A 15,820-nucleotide genomic window follows, 5' to 3' on the forward strand; every position below is an offset into this window, starting at 1 on the left:
CATGGTGGAGCAGGTGGATGCCTGAAAGAGTCTCTGACCCCATGGGCAGCCCACGCTGGAACAGGCTCCTGGCAGGAGCTGTGACCCCATGGAGAGAGGAGCCCAGGCTGGAGCAGGTTTGCTGGCAGGACTTGTGACCCTGAGGGACCCAGACTGGAGCAGCTGCTCCTGAAGGACGGCACCCCATGGGGGGACCCACGTCAGAGCAGTTCATGAAGAAATGCAGCCCATGGGAAGGTCCCAGGCGGGAGCAGTTGGTGAAGGACTGTGTCCCGTGGGAGGGACCCCACGCTGGAGCAGTGGCAAAGTGTAAGGAACTTCCCCTGAGAAGGAAGGAGCAGCAGAGACAATGTGTTATGGACTGACCACAACCCCCATTCCCCATTCCCCTGCGCCACTCGGGGGGAGGAGGTAGAAAAATGGGGAGCAAAGCTGAGCCTGGGAAGAAGGGAGGGGTGGGGGGAAGGCTTTTTTAGTTTTAGTTCTTTTCTACTCATGATCGGACTGGCAATAAACAGAGTTAATTTCCCTGAGTTGAGTCTGGTTTGCCCGTCAAAGTAACTTGAGAGTGATCCCTCCCTGTCCTGTAGGTGGAAATCACACCACCTACACTGAAGCATTCTGATGTTTTACTCATCTTTCTCATGAATGGAGACGGCATTATCTATACAAAATAATAACATGTCACTGTAGGCACTCTTTGCTTTTATTATTGGCTCTCTCTAAAATTTCTCTATGCCTTTATGCACGCGCTGGTGGAAGCACCTGCCTCACAGAAACCCAGCAAATCAGCACTAATCTCAGCCTTGTGCTAGGGTTAAAATGATACTGTAAACACAAAACCCTCCTCTCCTTTAGGGGATCTCAGTGGCAGAGGTGAACACCATCATCACCTCACGGACTGGGAATAAGGGATGAAGGTCTGCAATGGGAGCAACCTCAGACGCCCCAAAAATCAGCTGAAGGATGGCAGACGAAGGATACTGAGGAGTCTCCATCAGGGAAGAACAACCCTAACCTTTGATTCCATGTGTGCATCTTAGTGACAGCCAGAATGTCTTGGACTGGGAAGGGAAAACTGGATGTGGACTGCTGAATTCTGCTGCTCCTAAAGCAGCTCTGCCAACCAAACCCCAAGCGTGGCAGCAGAAGTGGGGGTGCACGGGGGAACACCCCGCCTGCCTGCTCCCTCGGGCAGGAGCATGCTGCCCCGGGTGCCCAGGGAAGGAGCGGGTCTGGGGGAGAGGCAAAAGGGACACCCAAGGGCTGTAAACGGGGCCGGTCAGACAGGGGAGGGCTGACGCCAGGCTGGGTAGAAGAAGGGAGGGATGGAGGACTAAGAGGAACTGGGAAAAGGCTGCGGTCTGGCACTGGGAGCATGGGGGTCTGGGGGCAGGATGCACAGTGAGAGCAGTAAGAGCCATAGGGATGGCGACCAACTCTCCAAAAGAGCCGTGTGTGCAACCAACCTCAAGGAAAGGTGTAAAAACTGCCTCTCCCAGGCATATTTGCTGCTGACTCCTGGGAGCCACGGATGAGGCAGCAGCTCTCCCTCCAGACACGCCTGCAGGAAGCCAAGCAGTCTTCCTGTGCAGCCTCCCCAAGGACACCCAAACCTCTCCCAGGGAACTGCGGTACCTCAGGTTGACTCACCATCTCCCGAGGAAGCATTCCTCTCTGCAAAATCAACATCTTTTGCCAGAAGCTCAACGTGACCGAGCAGATACCCGTCATATGACGAACAAAATAAACAGCCGTGCCACGTCAGGTGGTCAGAAAGGCTGCCACCGCGGTCACGAGGCCCAACCGCCCGGCCGCGCGGCGGGCAGAGCCGGAGGCGTGCACTCTTCGCTGCCTTCTCCCTGGCGATGTGGCTTTCTGGGTTTAAAAAAGAAACGTTAAATAACGGCAAACCCGTATTGCATAATTACCCGTGGAAGAACAGAGCTGGAGTCGTCAGCTGAGGGGCTCTGGCACTACCTCTTCACTGACTCTGCGTTAGGGCTTTATTCTGTAACAAATACGAACAATTTAAACGCTCAGTCACATTCCTGGCCTTCCCTCGCCACCGAGTGTCACTACGCTCACGACTCCAGGCAGCTTATTCACAATGACATAGACAAAGAGTCACTTTTTCAAGCAGCAATCGTTTATTATTGGGAAAAACATTAGGACTTTTTTTTTTTCTCTTCCATATACTTGATCTGAATAAAAATAAAAATTTCTTAAATTTCTTTTTATATTACACGAAAATAACTCCAAACAGGACTGTGAATTTTGGAAGCAAGAAAACATAGACAAAACTGCTGTTTAGCTGCTGAGATGTAGTACTTGTTTTTTTGTTTTTAAACTCAAATAGAGCAACAATCACAATTGTCATTCCAGTGAAGAAAATTAATCCATCTATAAAATACCTTGAACTTTAGGAATGGTATGTAGTTACACTAGAATGTATTCATAATGTGTGAGTTGTAACATATCACCTAAAATATATAACTTTAGACTTTACATGGTCAAACATTTTAGACCATATTCCAGTGGAAAAACACTACAAACCTATGTAAAATCCTATTAAAGTTCTTGTTGAATTAACTTTTATTTCCTTTTGAGGAATTTTAATATAATATTTCAAGCAATAAAATATTGCGTACCAACTAGCTTGCAGAACTTCATTCACACTAACCTGGACAACCACTGTCTTAAGGGATGAAGCACCTTTAGCAACAGTGATAAAGGATCACTGTTACAGTAGCTGATGAAAAAGCAGATTTTGTGCACAGATTGGTACAATTCTCATGACATTTCTGTAAATCTGATAAAAATTACTGTTCATTCAGTAATAAGAAATTAAACTAATGGGAATTAAATTATGTTTAAGGCTGGGGTATTACAGTGTTACAAGACAGTTTCTATTAATTAATTTATATCATATCATTCATATCATTATACTTCCAATAAAACACCGATTTCTTCTTCTCTCTTTTGTTTAAAAATACATGCAACCTACTGCAACTTCCATTCCCTGCCTTACCGCATCTCTTCTCCATCGAATGTGAATACAGTTCACCTTTTCATTAGCCTTGAGGGTAACGAACAACGTTCCGCATCACCTGAATGGATTCTAATTTTAAAAAGCCCCAAAAAGCAAAAAAAAAAAAAAGCCACGAGTATGCCAAGGTCTTGCTTCAGAACACAAACTATGATCTGCAGGGTAAAAATGAGATGGAATTTGCATTGAGAACCACATTATAGTTCATGTAACCGTCCCAGTCGTGGCTGTGCGATGGACCGACAGAAACCCATGCTTCACCGTGTACAAGGAAAAGTACTATTAATACAATCATCAAAACTGGTCTCTTGTAACAGTCTAACGTCAGGGGTCAGGTCTCTCTTAAAGAAATGCCTGAAATGCTGGCTGGTGTTGCGGCTGGACAAACAACCCGAAGCCATCTAAAGCGACAATGTCAAGCCCTTTAAAAATAAACATTTAATTTCAGTGTATTTTGGGGGATTTTTGTTTTGTTCTTGGCTTTTTTTATTTTTGTAACTGCTGTTTCCAGCACCACCTCAGAGGCTGGAACGTTTCATTCCTTCCTCTGCCGGTTTTGTCATTTTCCACTTGGCAGATCCTGACCGCCACACCCCGCTGCTCCTCGTGGCGCAGCAGTCACCGGTACCGCCTTACTCTCTTGGCTTCTGATCCGTATCGTCACTGGGATTTGCAGCCCTGGAATGTGATTTCTGAAGTGCTACGCATTTTCTTCTCCTAAGGAATGCCTTATTTTGCAACCACGTACGTGTAAAAATACCGTAACTTTAAATATTGAGTGGGCGGTGGCTCTTTTGAGATAAGTCAGTGACGCAATTTAGGAAGGCAAGGAGGCACTTGCACTAGACTGCAATAATTTTAAGATCAGGTTAAATTTTGGACTTAAACTATGACATTTCTCTTCCTTTCTAAATTAAGAATTACTTCTTCCAGTTTTACCAAGAAATATCCTATGGTATGAACTACAGAATTTTTGGAATTACTATGCATCTTTGTGTTTTACTTCTCTAAATATATTACTCATTTGTTTAATTCATTCACGAAGCTACCATACTGCCAACCAACTACAGTAATCCAGAAATATTTTCTGTTTATGGAAGGGACTTAATCACTAAGCCTCATCTTCCTGCAAAGCCTCAGTGTTTTTGATTGGTAAAAAGCATTTCTCATTGAAATAATACTGAAGTGGAGCCCAAGCCCTCCTCTCTATATATGACTGTTAAGTTAATTAACTTGGAAGGACAAAACGCTGATCACGTTCAATGACAAGATACACCATGGTTCTCAAGACAGCTCCAGCGGCAGCTCTGGTGGTACAACAGTGTATCTTGGGTCAAGCTTAGGTGTGAAATCCTTGAAGTTCTTAGATGCTTCAGTACCAAATACATCTAAAACTTTCCTGTTCATGAGAGCAAACCTGAAAAAGAAGAGACATGAGAGAGAGAACGAATTATTAATTTGCATTTGAAAAGATCACTTAAAGGGGGTTTTAAAATTATTAATTATACAATTATTAAAATAATTTCACTTCATGAAAGACTGCCCAAATCTCTGAAACACAGGCTTCAGCCTGAACTGTGTAGAGAGTCCCAGTTTCTCATCGTGGGCAATAATGATTAAAAAAAACCAAAACACATTTGACAAATTTGATTAATGATGTTTTATGTTTATATAAGTTGTGAGAAAGGGGAAAGGAGAGAGTCCCTTTCTACCTTTAACCCCACAAAAAAAGGTCAAAACAAAATATACTACTGTTCTCTCTCACCCCAGCAGAGGAAACTCTGGTCTTTCCTCCCCAAGTCTGGATAACAATTTTAGGGGTGTTACAACCTAATTCCATTTATTTACACTACAAAATTGTAGAGTGAAAGACCTGTGAAATGTCAACAGAAACTGCCTCTATGGAGACAGTGTCAAAATTACTATTACAGAGATCTGCTTTGAATACAATAAATGAGCAGAACAGAATTCCTTTTCCCTCCTCTCTCTCAACTAAAGCAATATTGGGATTAGCACAGGAGGGAAAAACGCTGCCAAAACTGGACATCTGCACTGACGTCACCTCCCCGTATCATGTTTGCATGGCCTCAGAGGTTGCCTGCAGACTAGTCACCTCATGACCAGCTAAGAGTGTACTGTGCCATGGGGAGTGCAGGTTCAACATGCTCCAGGGTCTGGCCTCTGATTCCATTTCTATTTTTACAGTCTGGAGAGCTCACTGTCACGACAAACGTTACCTTGTGTAATCCCATTCATAAACTGATCGGCATCAAGATCTGGATGCCTTGTTTCTGCCACACACTACCTCAGGATTATAGTGTACACTTCACTAAATTGTATTTTTATAAATCAGGTACAGCAAAATCTAATTTAAAAGATAAGCATTTTAGATCCCCACTGCATATAGGAGAAAAAAATATCCAGTAAGATATTAGTGTAAGTTTATGGTTAGAATCAGTAAAAATTTTTCATTTATTTTCAAAGAAAAATAATTCCATTCCCAATTGAAATAGATGTCCTGTAAGAGCTATTCAATCTTCAAAGTATTCATTTCTAGTACTGCTTTTAAACACGCAGTAATACCATGTTGTCAATTACAATTGTCAACCTGTGTAGCTGTTGACTGGGTTTCTCATATTCCACTGAAACCTGAAAGCATTCTACCCTCCACGTGAACTAAAGATAAAAAAGCCTTCGAGTAAAGCACTCATCTGCTAAACAGCCTCAACTAGAATTAAATCTGTGCTCCTGTCATTACACTAAGCCTAGCAGTGTCGCTTCAGCAGCAAAGAACTTCAAGTGGACTGGAAAGCATGTGAAAAGCGAAGGAGATACTCAGTAAATTAGCCCATACGTGCTCCACGGCTCTTGCTGTTGACAGTGAAGGGCACAGAAAGCCAAATGTGCTGAATGGTGTGTTTAGACAAGCCATAAGATACTTCCAATTACATACCTGCCCTTTGTTAGTCGTAAAAGAAATTTCCAGTATGAAGGTCTCAGGTTCTGAACTTCCATGACAGCCTGCAAAGGAGAAGATTCTGTCAAAGCCAGCTGCCAGGGAAGAGTTTCATGGGCTACATTACACTGCCAAATCCAGCGAAAGGATAGTTACAGAAACATATATATATAAATTTTAACTTATTTAAAATCACGTCATGATTCATGGACCGAGAGCTGCTGTGATCACCCGCCAAGGTCCAGCGCTGTCAGTAGACAAACCACTCAGAGCCGAACTCGATGCTCTATGTGACCACCAGCAGCACAGAAGAATATCTTTCAGAAGTGACGGCAATTAACAGATCCCATTGCAAACAAAGCAACAGTAATCCTTATTATTCCTACACACATGATTTTGCAGTTGTGGATATCAAATCTACCTGCTACCCCACTCACTCTGCATTTTGTGATCTGACATTTCTTGTCATCAGTCATCTTTATATTTCATGTGACATACTTTAAATCATGTTATATAACCAAAATGCTTGTCTTCTCTCTATTGTAAGTGACTTTTCCAGGTCACTTGTGAATATAGCAAGTAACAAACATCCCAGCATAGACTCACAGAATGGTTTGGGTTGGAAAGGACCTTAAAGACCATCTAGTTCCACCCCCCCTGCCATGGGCAGGGACACCTTCCACTAGACCAGGTTGCTCAAAGCCTCATCCAGCCTGGCCTTGAACTCTTCCAGGGATGGGGCATCCACAGCTTCTCTGGGCAACTTGTGCCAGTGCTTCACCACCCTCTCCATGAAGAATTTCTTCCTGATATCTAATCTAAACCTCCCTGCTTTCAATTTAAACCCATTCCCCCTGGTCCTGTCACTACAGGCCCTTGTAAAAAGTCCCTCCCAGCTTCCTTGCAGCCCCTTCAGGTACTGGAAGGCTGCAATAAGGTCTCCCCAGAGCCTTCTCTTCTCCAGGCTGAACAAGCCCAACTCTCTCAGCCTGTCCCCATAGCAGAGGTGCTCCAGCCCTCTGAGCATCTTCGTGGCCTCCTCTGGACTTGCTCCAACCAGTCTATATCCTTCTGATGTTGACAGCTCCACAGCTGGATGCAGCACTCCAGGTGGGGTCTCACAAGAGCAGAGTAGAGGGGGAGAATCCCCTCCCTCGACCTGCTGGCCACACTTCTCCTGATTTGCATAATTTGCTAATTCCCAAATAATTTGCTAATTAGCATACATTTGCTAATTTCCCCTCCTTCCTCCATCCTAAACCTAGTAACTAATTTCCAGTCTTCAGCTCCTTTTCCAACTAGTTATTAAGTAATGAAAAAAACCTCTTTTCCCATATTATGTCTGTTATCCTCATACAATGGTCCTTGCCAATACTGTTATGGAGATTTCAGTGCTGCAGACCTTCAGGCACATCCCAAGCACTAACATATCAGTTCACTTTGATAAGAGAATGAGAGGTATTCCCAAATATGTGGGAGCAGTGAGGCAGAGTGGAACTGCCCTGTAACCACGAGACAGCAGAAGAGTGCTTTAAGGTCATTTTGCATACTCTTCAGAGAGGAGTACATAAAACACATATAGTTATGGAGGTCCAGAAAGCATTCAGTGGGATGTCCCAGCAGAAAATCTAGAAATGGAGAGATGTAGTGAAATAGGGTAATTTGGGTACAACTGAAAAGGACCTTTTCTAGCTGATGCAGCCAATAAAAGGAAAAGGGCTGAGGGTGAGGGCAGGTAACTGACTTGGAAAGTGCAAAAGTTGATAACTACAGCTCGTTTCAAACATCAAGCTTCAGCTCTGCTTACTAATGTTTGCGGATTCTTTCAAACAGGCAGATTTAATTCAAGTTAGCTGAAAGTGAAAGCTTCTAGTTGATTAAAAATCATAAAATATTACAATGTTGCCTGCCTCCTTGAGAAAGAGTTCACATGCTTATGAAAGCCCATACATTCACGTTCATCTTCTCAGGCAATGCATTTTGAGATCCTATGCAAAGAATTCAATGTTTTATATAATGTATTCAGCTATAAGCACGTGAGACATTTGAGTCCCAGAAAAGATCTTCCCACTGTGACACTCAAAAGCAGGATGCAAGAGCCCTGATTCACAGCATTTTGCTGGAATCACTACATCACACTATCCTTCTTCTATCACTGTATCCCCGTACTTCATTTGACTCTAAACTAGAAGAACTTCATATCCTGTTAGAAGACAAGATACTTACTGCCTGAAAGCATATCGATGTAGAAATGGCATAGATGATGCTGTCTGCATGAGGAAAATAGGGAACCTTCCCTGCTTCAATGCCCTTGAAGTATATAGTCTGTAAAAATAAACCAGAAACGCTGAATAAAACAAAACAAAGTAAAAGTAGCTTTTAACCTTTTATTTATTTTACCTTTTCAAAGTAACATCCGCATTAGTAGCCTATGCTCATACATTGTTTTATACGCGCACAGGTGTGACACTGACTGAGATAGCTTACAGAAGTTGTCCAAGATCAATAGAATAAGAGGGTATTAATGTATAGAACAGGGCCTAGCAACAGCTGGGGTGTTAAGAGGGTAGTATAGATATTAAATGTAAAAAAGGGCAAGTTTGCTATGTTCAATCCTTCATCTTAAACCAGCAAAAGAACAATGCAATAGCTAGTCCAACAAAGTGAATATTCACTGTTCTTAAACAGCTTGAAATCACATACTTTTCTTTCTGAGAAAACATGTAAAGTTTATTTTCCTGAGCACAGCCTGACCTTCCAAAGCAGCACACGCCTCTTTGGTCAGTTAGCCTTGGCTTGTGTAAGATGATAAAAGTAGTAAAAAAAGAAAGAAAGAACACACAGCACACTGCTTATTTCACTGCTGCCACAGTGTCTCAAAGTCCAGAGAAAAGCAGCAGCAAGACAAGATAATACTGTATTTTTACAACTGGCGTTCTAAAAGTCAATATGGTATCTCAGATTTGCTTTTCTATAACCAACACCTCCAGAGCTCGGTTAGGATGACAAGGAGCAAGAATAAGTAGAGTATCCCCTTTTATGTTTAATTTTATGCTTAGAAAAAAAGGTTCTTCTTCTTATGTCCTTCGAAATGAGTTCTGCTCTGGTAATGGGAGTGGATAAATACCACTAGGGAACAAGGCCCTCGAGGTCTGCAGGAGAAAGCTTTGTGATTCGGGGATGATGCATAATAAGAGAACGCTCTCAACTTATTCCAGTGGTGCTGTTGGGGAAATAACCATGACTAAGCCCCGATTTTATGGAAAAATCGGGGTAGGAAATCAAAAACTGGTTAGCAGAGTATAATAAACATACTCAAACTCTGCACACTTTTTTTTTTTCCCTGGGCTCCTAATTTCAACAAATGCACAGAAATAATTCAAGCCTGAAAAATAGTAATTAGAACGAAGTTCGTTGCAAAGCTGGGAATTCGATCAGCACAAGTATACTGAAAAACAACTTCAGCTATAGACTAAAAGCTAAGCTATTTTGAGTTATCTTGGACTGCTGAATGCCAAAATTAGGGAACAAAGGCAGGAAGTTAAGCTGTAGCCTTTGGCAATAAATCTGCAATTAAGGACTAGGTCTGATTTATGTTTCTGGCAGAACAGACATTCTTGGAACTTTCAGATTTAAAAAATCTACAAAAGTTACAAAGCAAAGGGCTATCAGGAGATTAATAAAATTCATGGAGAATATAGATGGAGACCAGCAGATAAAGGACTTTCAAAGTGAGTCACAGAAAAGAAAATACGAAAGAAATGAGACCACAGAACGGCACTGCCTCTTGGCACACACGTAGTGAAACGCACCGCTGCCACACAACTTTGTGCTACACTGGAACTGCCTGACAAAGCCCGAGAAGTTAATTTTCCTTTCTGTCTTGAAAAAAATAGATGAGACTGTTAGGAGGGTAGTATCTTACCTCTACTAATTTGGACACCAGATACATAGAGATAGTCGTACTCTTGTAAAACATCATAGAAATCCCTGCTAGACACCCTGTAACAATTGGAGAAGAAAAGGATTGTTAAGGTTGTGATTTATCGTTGCTGTCGCAGTACGTCAGCTCAGCAGACACTGCATAACATTATGCTTTCTGTTGCTACAACAAAGTTCAGTGATGTTCCCATGCTGCCCATCAAAACACGGTTTATGTCATTAAAAAAACAGGAGTTTGAAACCCTGAGATAAATCTGTAGTTCAGTGTACAGAGGCACAGCATCAGATTTCCTCTCTCATCCCGCAAGGAAGAGAGACCTCTGAGGTTCCAAGACATGACAAATGCACAAAAAGCTGGGAAGGGCCTGCACTACCACACAAATTTCATGGCAAAAGTATCCTTCTTCACTGCACTGTCCTCCAGTGCAGCCCATCTTTTCATATGTGTATTCTGTCCCAAATGGAAGAGTTGGTATTTGAACCTCACATCTCTACAGTTGGAAAATACAGGACAAGTTCTCATTTCTGAATAAAATATATTGTCCTTGAAGCTGACGGTAAAAAATCCCGAAGTTCGGTTGAATTTGCCTTACAATTTTAATTGCAACACTTTACTTGAAGCTACTGAAAACATCGCTGTCACTCTGACACAACCTTGATGCACACAGTCCTGTTTTCATCACAGAAGTCTGAAAAGGGAATGGCAGGACAGACAAGACAAATATTTGCAGAATCCCAACAGGGGCAACATAAACTTATTGCCACGGACTCACCAGCTACAAGTGCATGCAGCTCATCATCTAGGTTTCGTACCCAACGCAGGAAGCAACTAGTACCCTGGATGTGAACAGAGAACAGGATTAGTCCTTATTATTTCTCTTTCATAATGCACAGGCTGGAGATACTCCTCTGTAGGCTGGTAATACAGCACACAGTATGAATTAAGTGTAGTGTGAGAATCCACAGTACCTGCAACATTTCAGTGTTGTAATTGTTAGCTGCTACTAATTCTTTCAAAATCAGAGAGCAGGTCAATCAAATTTGAATACTAATCTAATTCCAAAGCTAATCTTGAATTTATATCAACTTCATTTGCTGTAGTTGTCTAGATTCTTTACCATAATAAAGTCTCTTTTCAACTACACACCAAGCACACCTTGAGATGTTTCCACACATCCATTAAATTCTGGACCCAGGAAAACACATTAATCTAAAAAGGTAGAACTGCATGTTATTAAAAGACACAGTCAAATGCATAATAACCTGTTTGTTGACACAGACAACAATATACAGCTCTTCAGGCCAGAATGGATGTAAGTAATCATGGCTGAGGCTGCATTAAAACATATTTCATTTGGATGACCATTGGTTACCGAATGATCCAGATTGTTCCACATCTGCCACATCCTCTGCACTATTTTTTCAACTGTTTGGGAAATTGATACTTTGCCTCCAAATTTTATCCCTGATTTATTCGGTTTGCTTCTAAATAATTTGAGATCTGCTTAGTAAGGCCCACGCCTAGCACCAAGAGATCATTATATAATTCACTATGACAGCCCACCGATGTCTACTTCGAGATAATGTGTGTCAGCCTCTTCATCCTCTTCATCAACTGTGTGCTTTTCATGGAAGCAAAGAATGATTTATGTTGGAAGGGACCTCTGGAGATCATCTGGTCCAGTCTGAAGCAGGTCTAATTAGAGCAGGTAGCTCAGGAACTTGCCCAGTTGATTTCTGAGCATCTCCAAGGAGGGAGACTACAAAGCCTCACTGGGCAACCTGTTCCAGTATTTGGACACCCTCACATGAAAATGTATTTCCTCACATTTCTTCAGAACCTCCTGTATTTCAGATTGTATCCATTGCCTTTCATCCTACACTGCACATCTCCAAGAGCTGGAGGTAGCAAGAAAATCTCCCCTGAGCCTTTTTTCTCCAACTTAAAACCCAGTTCTGCCAGGTTCTCCTCACACTTCGTATGACCCAGTCATCAAAACATCTTGGTGGCCCTCAGGTGAACACACTCTTGAAAATGACATTAAAATTAAAAGAAATGAAGTAATAACTGTGTCCAAAAATGGATACAGTACCACACACATGGTCTTACCAGTTATTTTACAGTGCATGTATTTAATAAATAAATTCCTTGCAAAGCCTTTGATACACTGCAATTACGACAGTCAACTTCCTACTCAAACTTGTAAACTAATTTAAAAAACGAAACCAAGCTACCATGGCCAATTTATTTTCTGCAAAACCATACTTGCTGATATTAATTAGCAGTAAAGGGAACACAAAGTATTAATAGTGCAGCTACTAAAATCCCACAACGTCATTTTAGACAGCTTTGAGGGACAAGGACCTTTTTTACAAGCAGACCATAATGCAATTTCTTTGGGTCCAAAATGCATCAAGCATTTCTTTTTTTTTGGCTGTGGTCAAATCCTTTGGAGTAACTAGAATCGCTGCTACCCTACATGCTGATTTCAAATTGGCAGAAAAATATAATGTAACCCAAATCAGTGTAAGTTATGGAACACAAACAATAAGAGAAAGAAGAATCATAGAATCATTTAGGTTGGAAAAGACCTTTAAGATCGAGTCCAACCATTAACCCAGCAGTCCCAAGTCCACCACTAAACCATGTCCCTAAGCACCCCATCTACACATCTTTCAAATACCTTGAGGGATGGTGACTCCACCACTTCCCTCAAACACTTTTTTCTCTAAAGGCTCTCTTCTTAAAGCTTGAGCAAAGATTTAATTTTCAAACACGCTTTGAACAGCCCCTTTACGCTCTGCCATCCGTCATTTTAAACTCTGTAACCTTACAAACCCGTCTCTCAAATGGATTGCAAGTCAAGTGAAATGCTTACAAATAACACTTGTTTTTTTAATTTTCAATAACTGATGTTTACATTGAATAACACCAAATTCTCTTAACTTTTCAGAGCAATTAAAGTGACAGTTGAAAAATGAAATGTGCGATTAAGGACATAAAAGCGCAAAAGCACTGCACTACGCAATATATTCTCCCTCTGGGTGTGTGCTTTGTCACATTCTCCTGTAGTTAATTACAACAATGCTCTATGAGCATGTACCAGTTCACAATCTGTCATCTTAGAATGGTGTAGAAGGGTGGATTTCCAAGTGGTAAGTGCAATGTCTCCTCAGCTGGACATGATCTATGTTCTGCAAACTCCTGCTATTTAGTGTCAAGTACGAATTCCACATGTTTGAGCCAAAAAAATCTGCAAATGGCTTCTCTCTGGCAACGCTGCTGCTACTGCAGTCACTACTCATGTCTGCACTACAATGTTTTTGTGTAACAGCACTGCCTTTGAAATCTGGATGCACTTTCTCTGAAATACTCCCCATCTCCTGATCTTGGTACCATGCTGCAAAATCCATCTGGTGCATTCAGAAATGATAGAAAAAACACAGGGAATGGAAGAGTAGTTTTCTATTTACAATTTGATTGCTACAATACTACAGAATTTGTCAGTGACATGTTGCATCTAACAGTATCACTAATATCAAGTGGCTAGACTTTTTAGCTCTTCATGATATTCTGAAAAGGGAAATAAAAACCGTGGCATTCATCATTTCTGTTATAAGCTTACTTTGTATATACTGACGAAAGATCCCAGAAAAGCTCCAAGCTGGAAATTTTCCTTGTTGTAGAAGAGGGAAAGTAATCGGGATGGCTGTGTAAACAAATGCCGGAAGGTGGATGGAATCCGAAGGCAACACTGGATCAGGTAACCGATGCTAAACATCCTAATGAAGCCCTAGAGAAAACAAAGAAATGGTTTTGTGGTAAGAAACCACAAAAATCAGAAAAAGGAAAAGCAAAACCATCTATAGAAGCACTTATTTTTGACACCGAGCAGTTTAAAATCCCCTCTGCAGATGCTACGTGAAACGCATCCCCGTCTTCAAATTCAAGACCATTTATTTTTCCTGATTCCCCTGTAAAAGACCAAAGGCAATAAAATCATTGACAATTCACCCTTCTTTAATTTCTATGAATATCTGAAAGGCCTCAGGAGTCAAAATTTATTTCCCTTCTGCTCCAAAATTCTGTCCTTTGAAATAATCCTGATGACTTCATTTCCAGGTTACTGACCAGCTTTTAACCACAAATGGGTACATAGAGGAAAATAATGTGGTGGAAAAAAAGAGTACTTCTAGACTTTAATGTCTGGGGAAAGCACAAAAGGAGGAAAAAGTCCACAAAAAATAAATTTCAGAATGTGTGAAAATTAGGTATTGACCCTGGTAGTTTGGCCCACGGTACTTTCCCTCAACCAAACTGGAGGCTGAGTGACCCCTGCAGCAAGAGGAAGGGTGAAACTGGAAGGGAGATGATGTGTAGAGCTACTGAGAAAGGGTAACACAGGCTCCAATGAACTTTCCTTACTACTCCGCCTTGGATACAGAGCTGCTTTTTTATACCACATCACAAAACCACACTGACTTTTTCTTTCCAAATTCTTCTCCCCAGTTTCTTATAACTTCCTCCAAGGCTTCCTATCATTATTCTTACCCTATGGTTGAACTTCTCTAATTGTTCAAAATAAAATCTATCCATTTTCTGGAAGATGCCTTATCTGAAAAGCATGTGTGCACTCACCATTGGCAAATAAGGCAGGCACCCCATGCTCACGATTTCTGTAGTTCATTTTATGGAAGATACTCAGGGACACTGAGACAATTCCAGTTACAGGGACAACTGGCAGAGGGTTTGACTGAGCAACCTTTCAATCCCAGAAACTCAAAACATTTTTGTCTCCTACAGAAGTTTATAATGCACCATAAAGCTCATAAAATTTTACTGTGGTTAAACATCCAGTAATAAACTCTTCCTGAAGCAATTACTCTCCCTGCTATTCAAGAAGTGGTTTATGAGAATCAAGTGGAAGAAAAGATATTGTGTCATCCAATGATCCAGTGGCTGTGAATGAAAAATTTCCACTTCTTTGTCTGCTGCTCTTAAAGGTATGTAAATTATATGTACTGAGCAGCTAATGACCGTCTGTTTTCTGACCGTGTAATGAAAATGCCTACTGAAGGGTATGCGAGGTAGGCAGAGATGTGAATGCACTCTGAATTCTGTGTAGTTAAAATGTCAAACTTAAGATGAAAGTTATCTTTGCCCCTGAAATGAAGAGGTACCCTAGTGTGAAGTACATAGCCCTCATCTTCCAAAAAAATAGTTAGATGGTTACAATACAAGTACCATTAGATGCTCACCAAGCTACTTTCCATCATCTATCAGCAGTCCTGGCTAACTGGGGAAGTCACAGTTGTCTGAGGTTAGCTAGTGTGATGTCCATCTACAAGAAGGGCTGGAATGAGGATCCAGGAAACTACAGGGCTGTCAGTCTGATTTCAGTGCCAGACAAATTATGGAGCAGATCACCTTGAGTGCCATTATGCAATATGTACAGAACAACCAGGTGATCAGGGCAACATGTACAGAACAACCAGGTGATCAGGCCCAGTCAGCATGGGTTTATGAAAGGTCAGTCCTGCTTAACCACCCTGATGTCCTTCTATGACAGAGTGACCTCCTTAGTGGATGAGGGAAAGGCCGTGGATGCTGTCTATCTGGACTTTAGTAAAGCCCTTGACACCGTTTACCACAGCATTCTCCTGGAGAAACTGCTGCTTATGGCTTAGATGGGTGTGCTCTTTGCTGAGTAAAAAACTGGCTGGATGGCTGGGCCCAAAGAGTTGTGGTGAATGGAGTTAAATACGGTTGGCGGCCGGTCACACGTGGTGTTCCCCAGGGCTCAGTGCTGGGTCCAGTTCTATTCAATATCTTCATTAATGACCTGGATGAAGGGATTGAATGTACCCTTAGC

The 15,820-nt window shown here is 41.7% G+C and overlaps 1 protein-coding gene across 1 annotated transcript in view; it reads right to left on the bottom strand.

The window, feature by feature from the left end:
* Window positions 1–3,890: 3,890 nt before the first annotated feature.
* The window catches only part of TMEM135 (transmembrane protein 135), a gene marked incomplete at its 5' end in the record, with an annotated part of 20,972 nt that continues 9,042 nt past the window's right edge, over window positions 3,891–15,820 (bottom strand). Inside the window, 6 exon segments of the mRNA XM_010159417.1 lie at window positions 3,891–4,466; window positions 6,003–6,070; window positions 8,232–8,330; window positions 9,931–10,007; window positions 10,721–10,784; window positions 13,574–13,741. Coding sequence (XP_010157719.1) covers window positions 4,334–4,466; window positions 6,003–6,070; window positions 8,232–8,330; window positions 9,931–10,007; window positions 10,721–10,784; window positions 13,574–13,741 — 609 coding nt within the window.

Source organism: Eurypyga helias, unplaced genomic scaffold (assembly GCF_000690775.1).
Source record: "Eurypyga helias isolate BGI_N326 unplaced genomic scaffold, ASM69077v1 scaffold26179, whole genome shotgun sequence".
NCBI lineage: Eukaryota > Metazoa > Chordata > Aves > Eurypygiformes > Eurypygidae > Eurypyga > Eurypyga helias.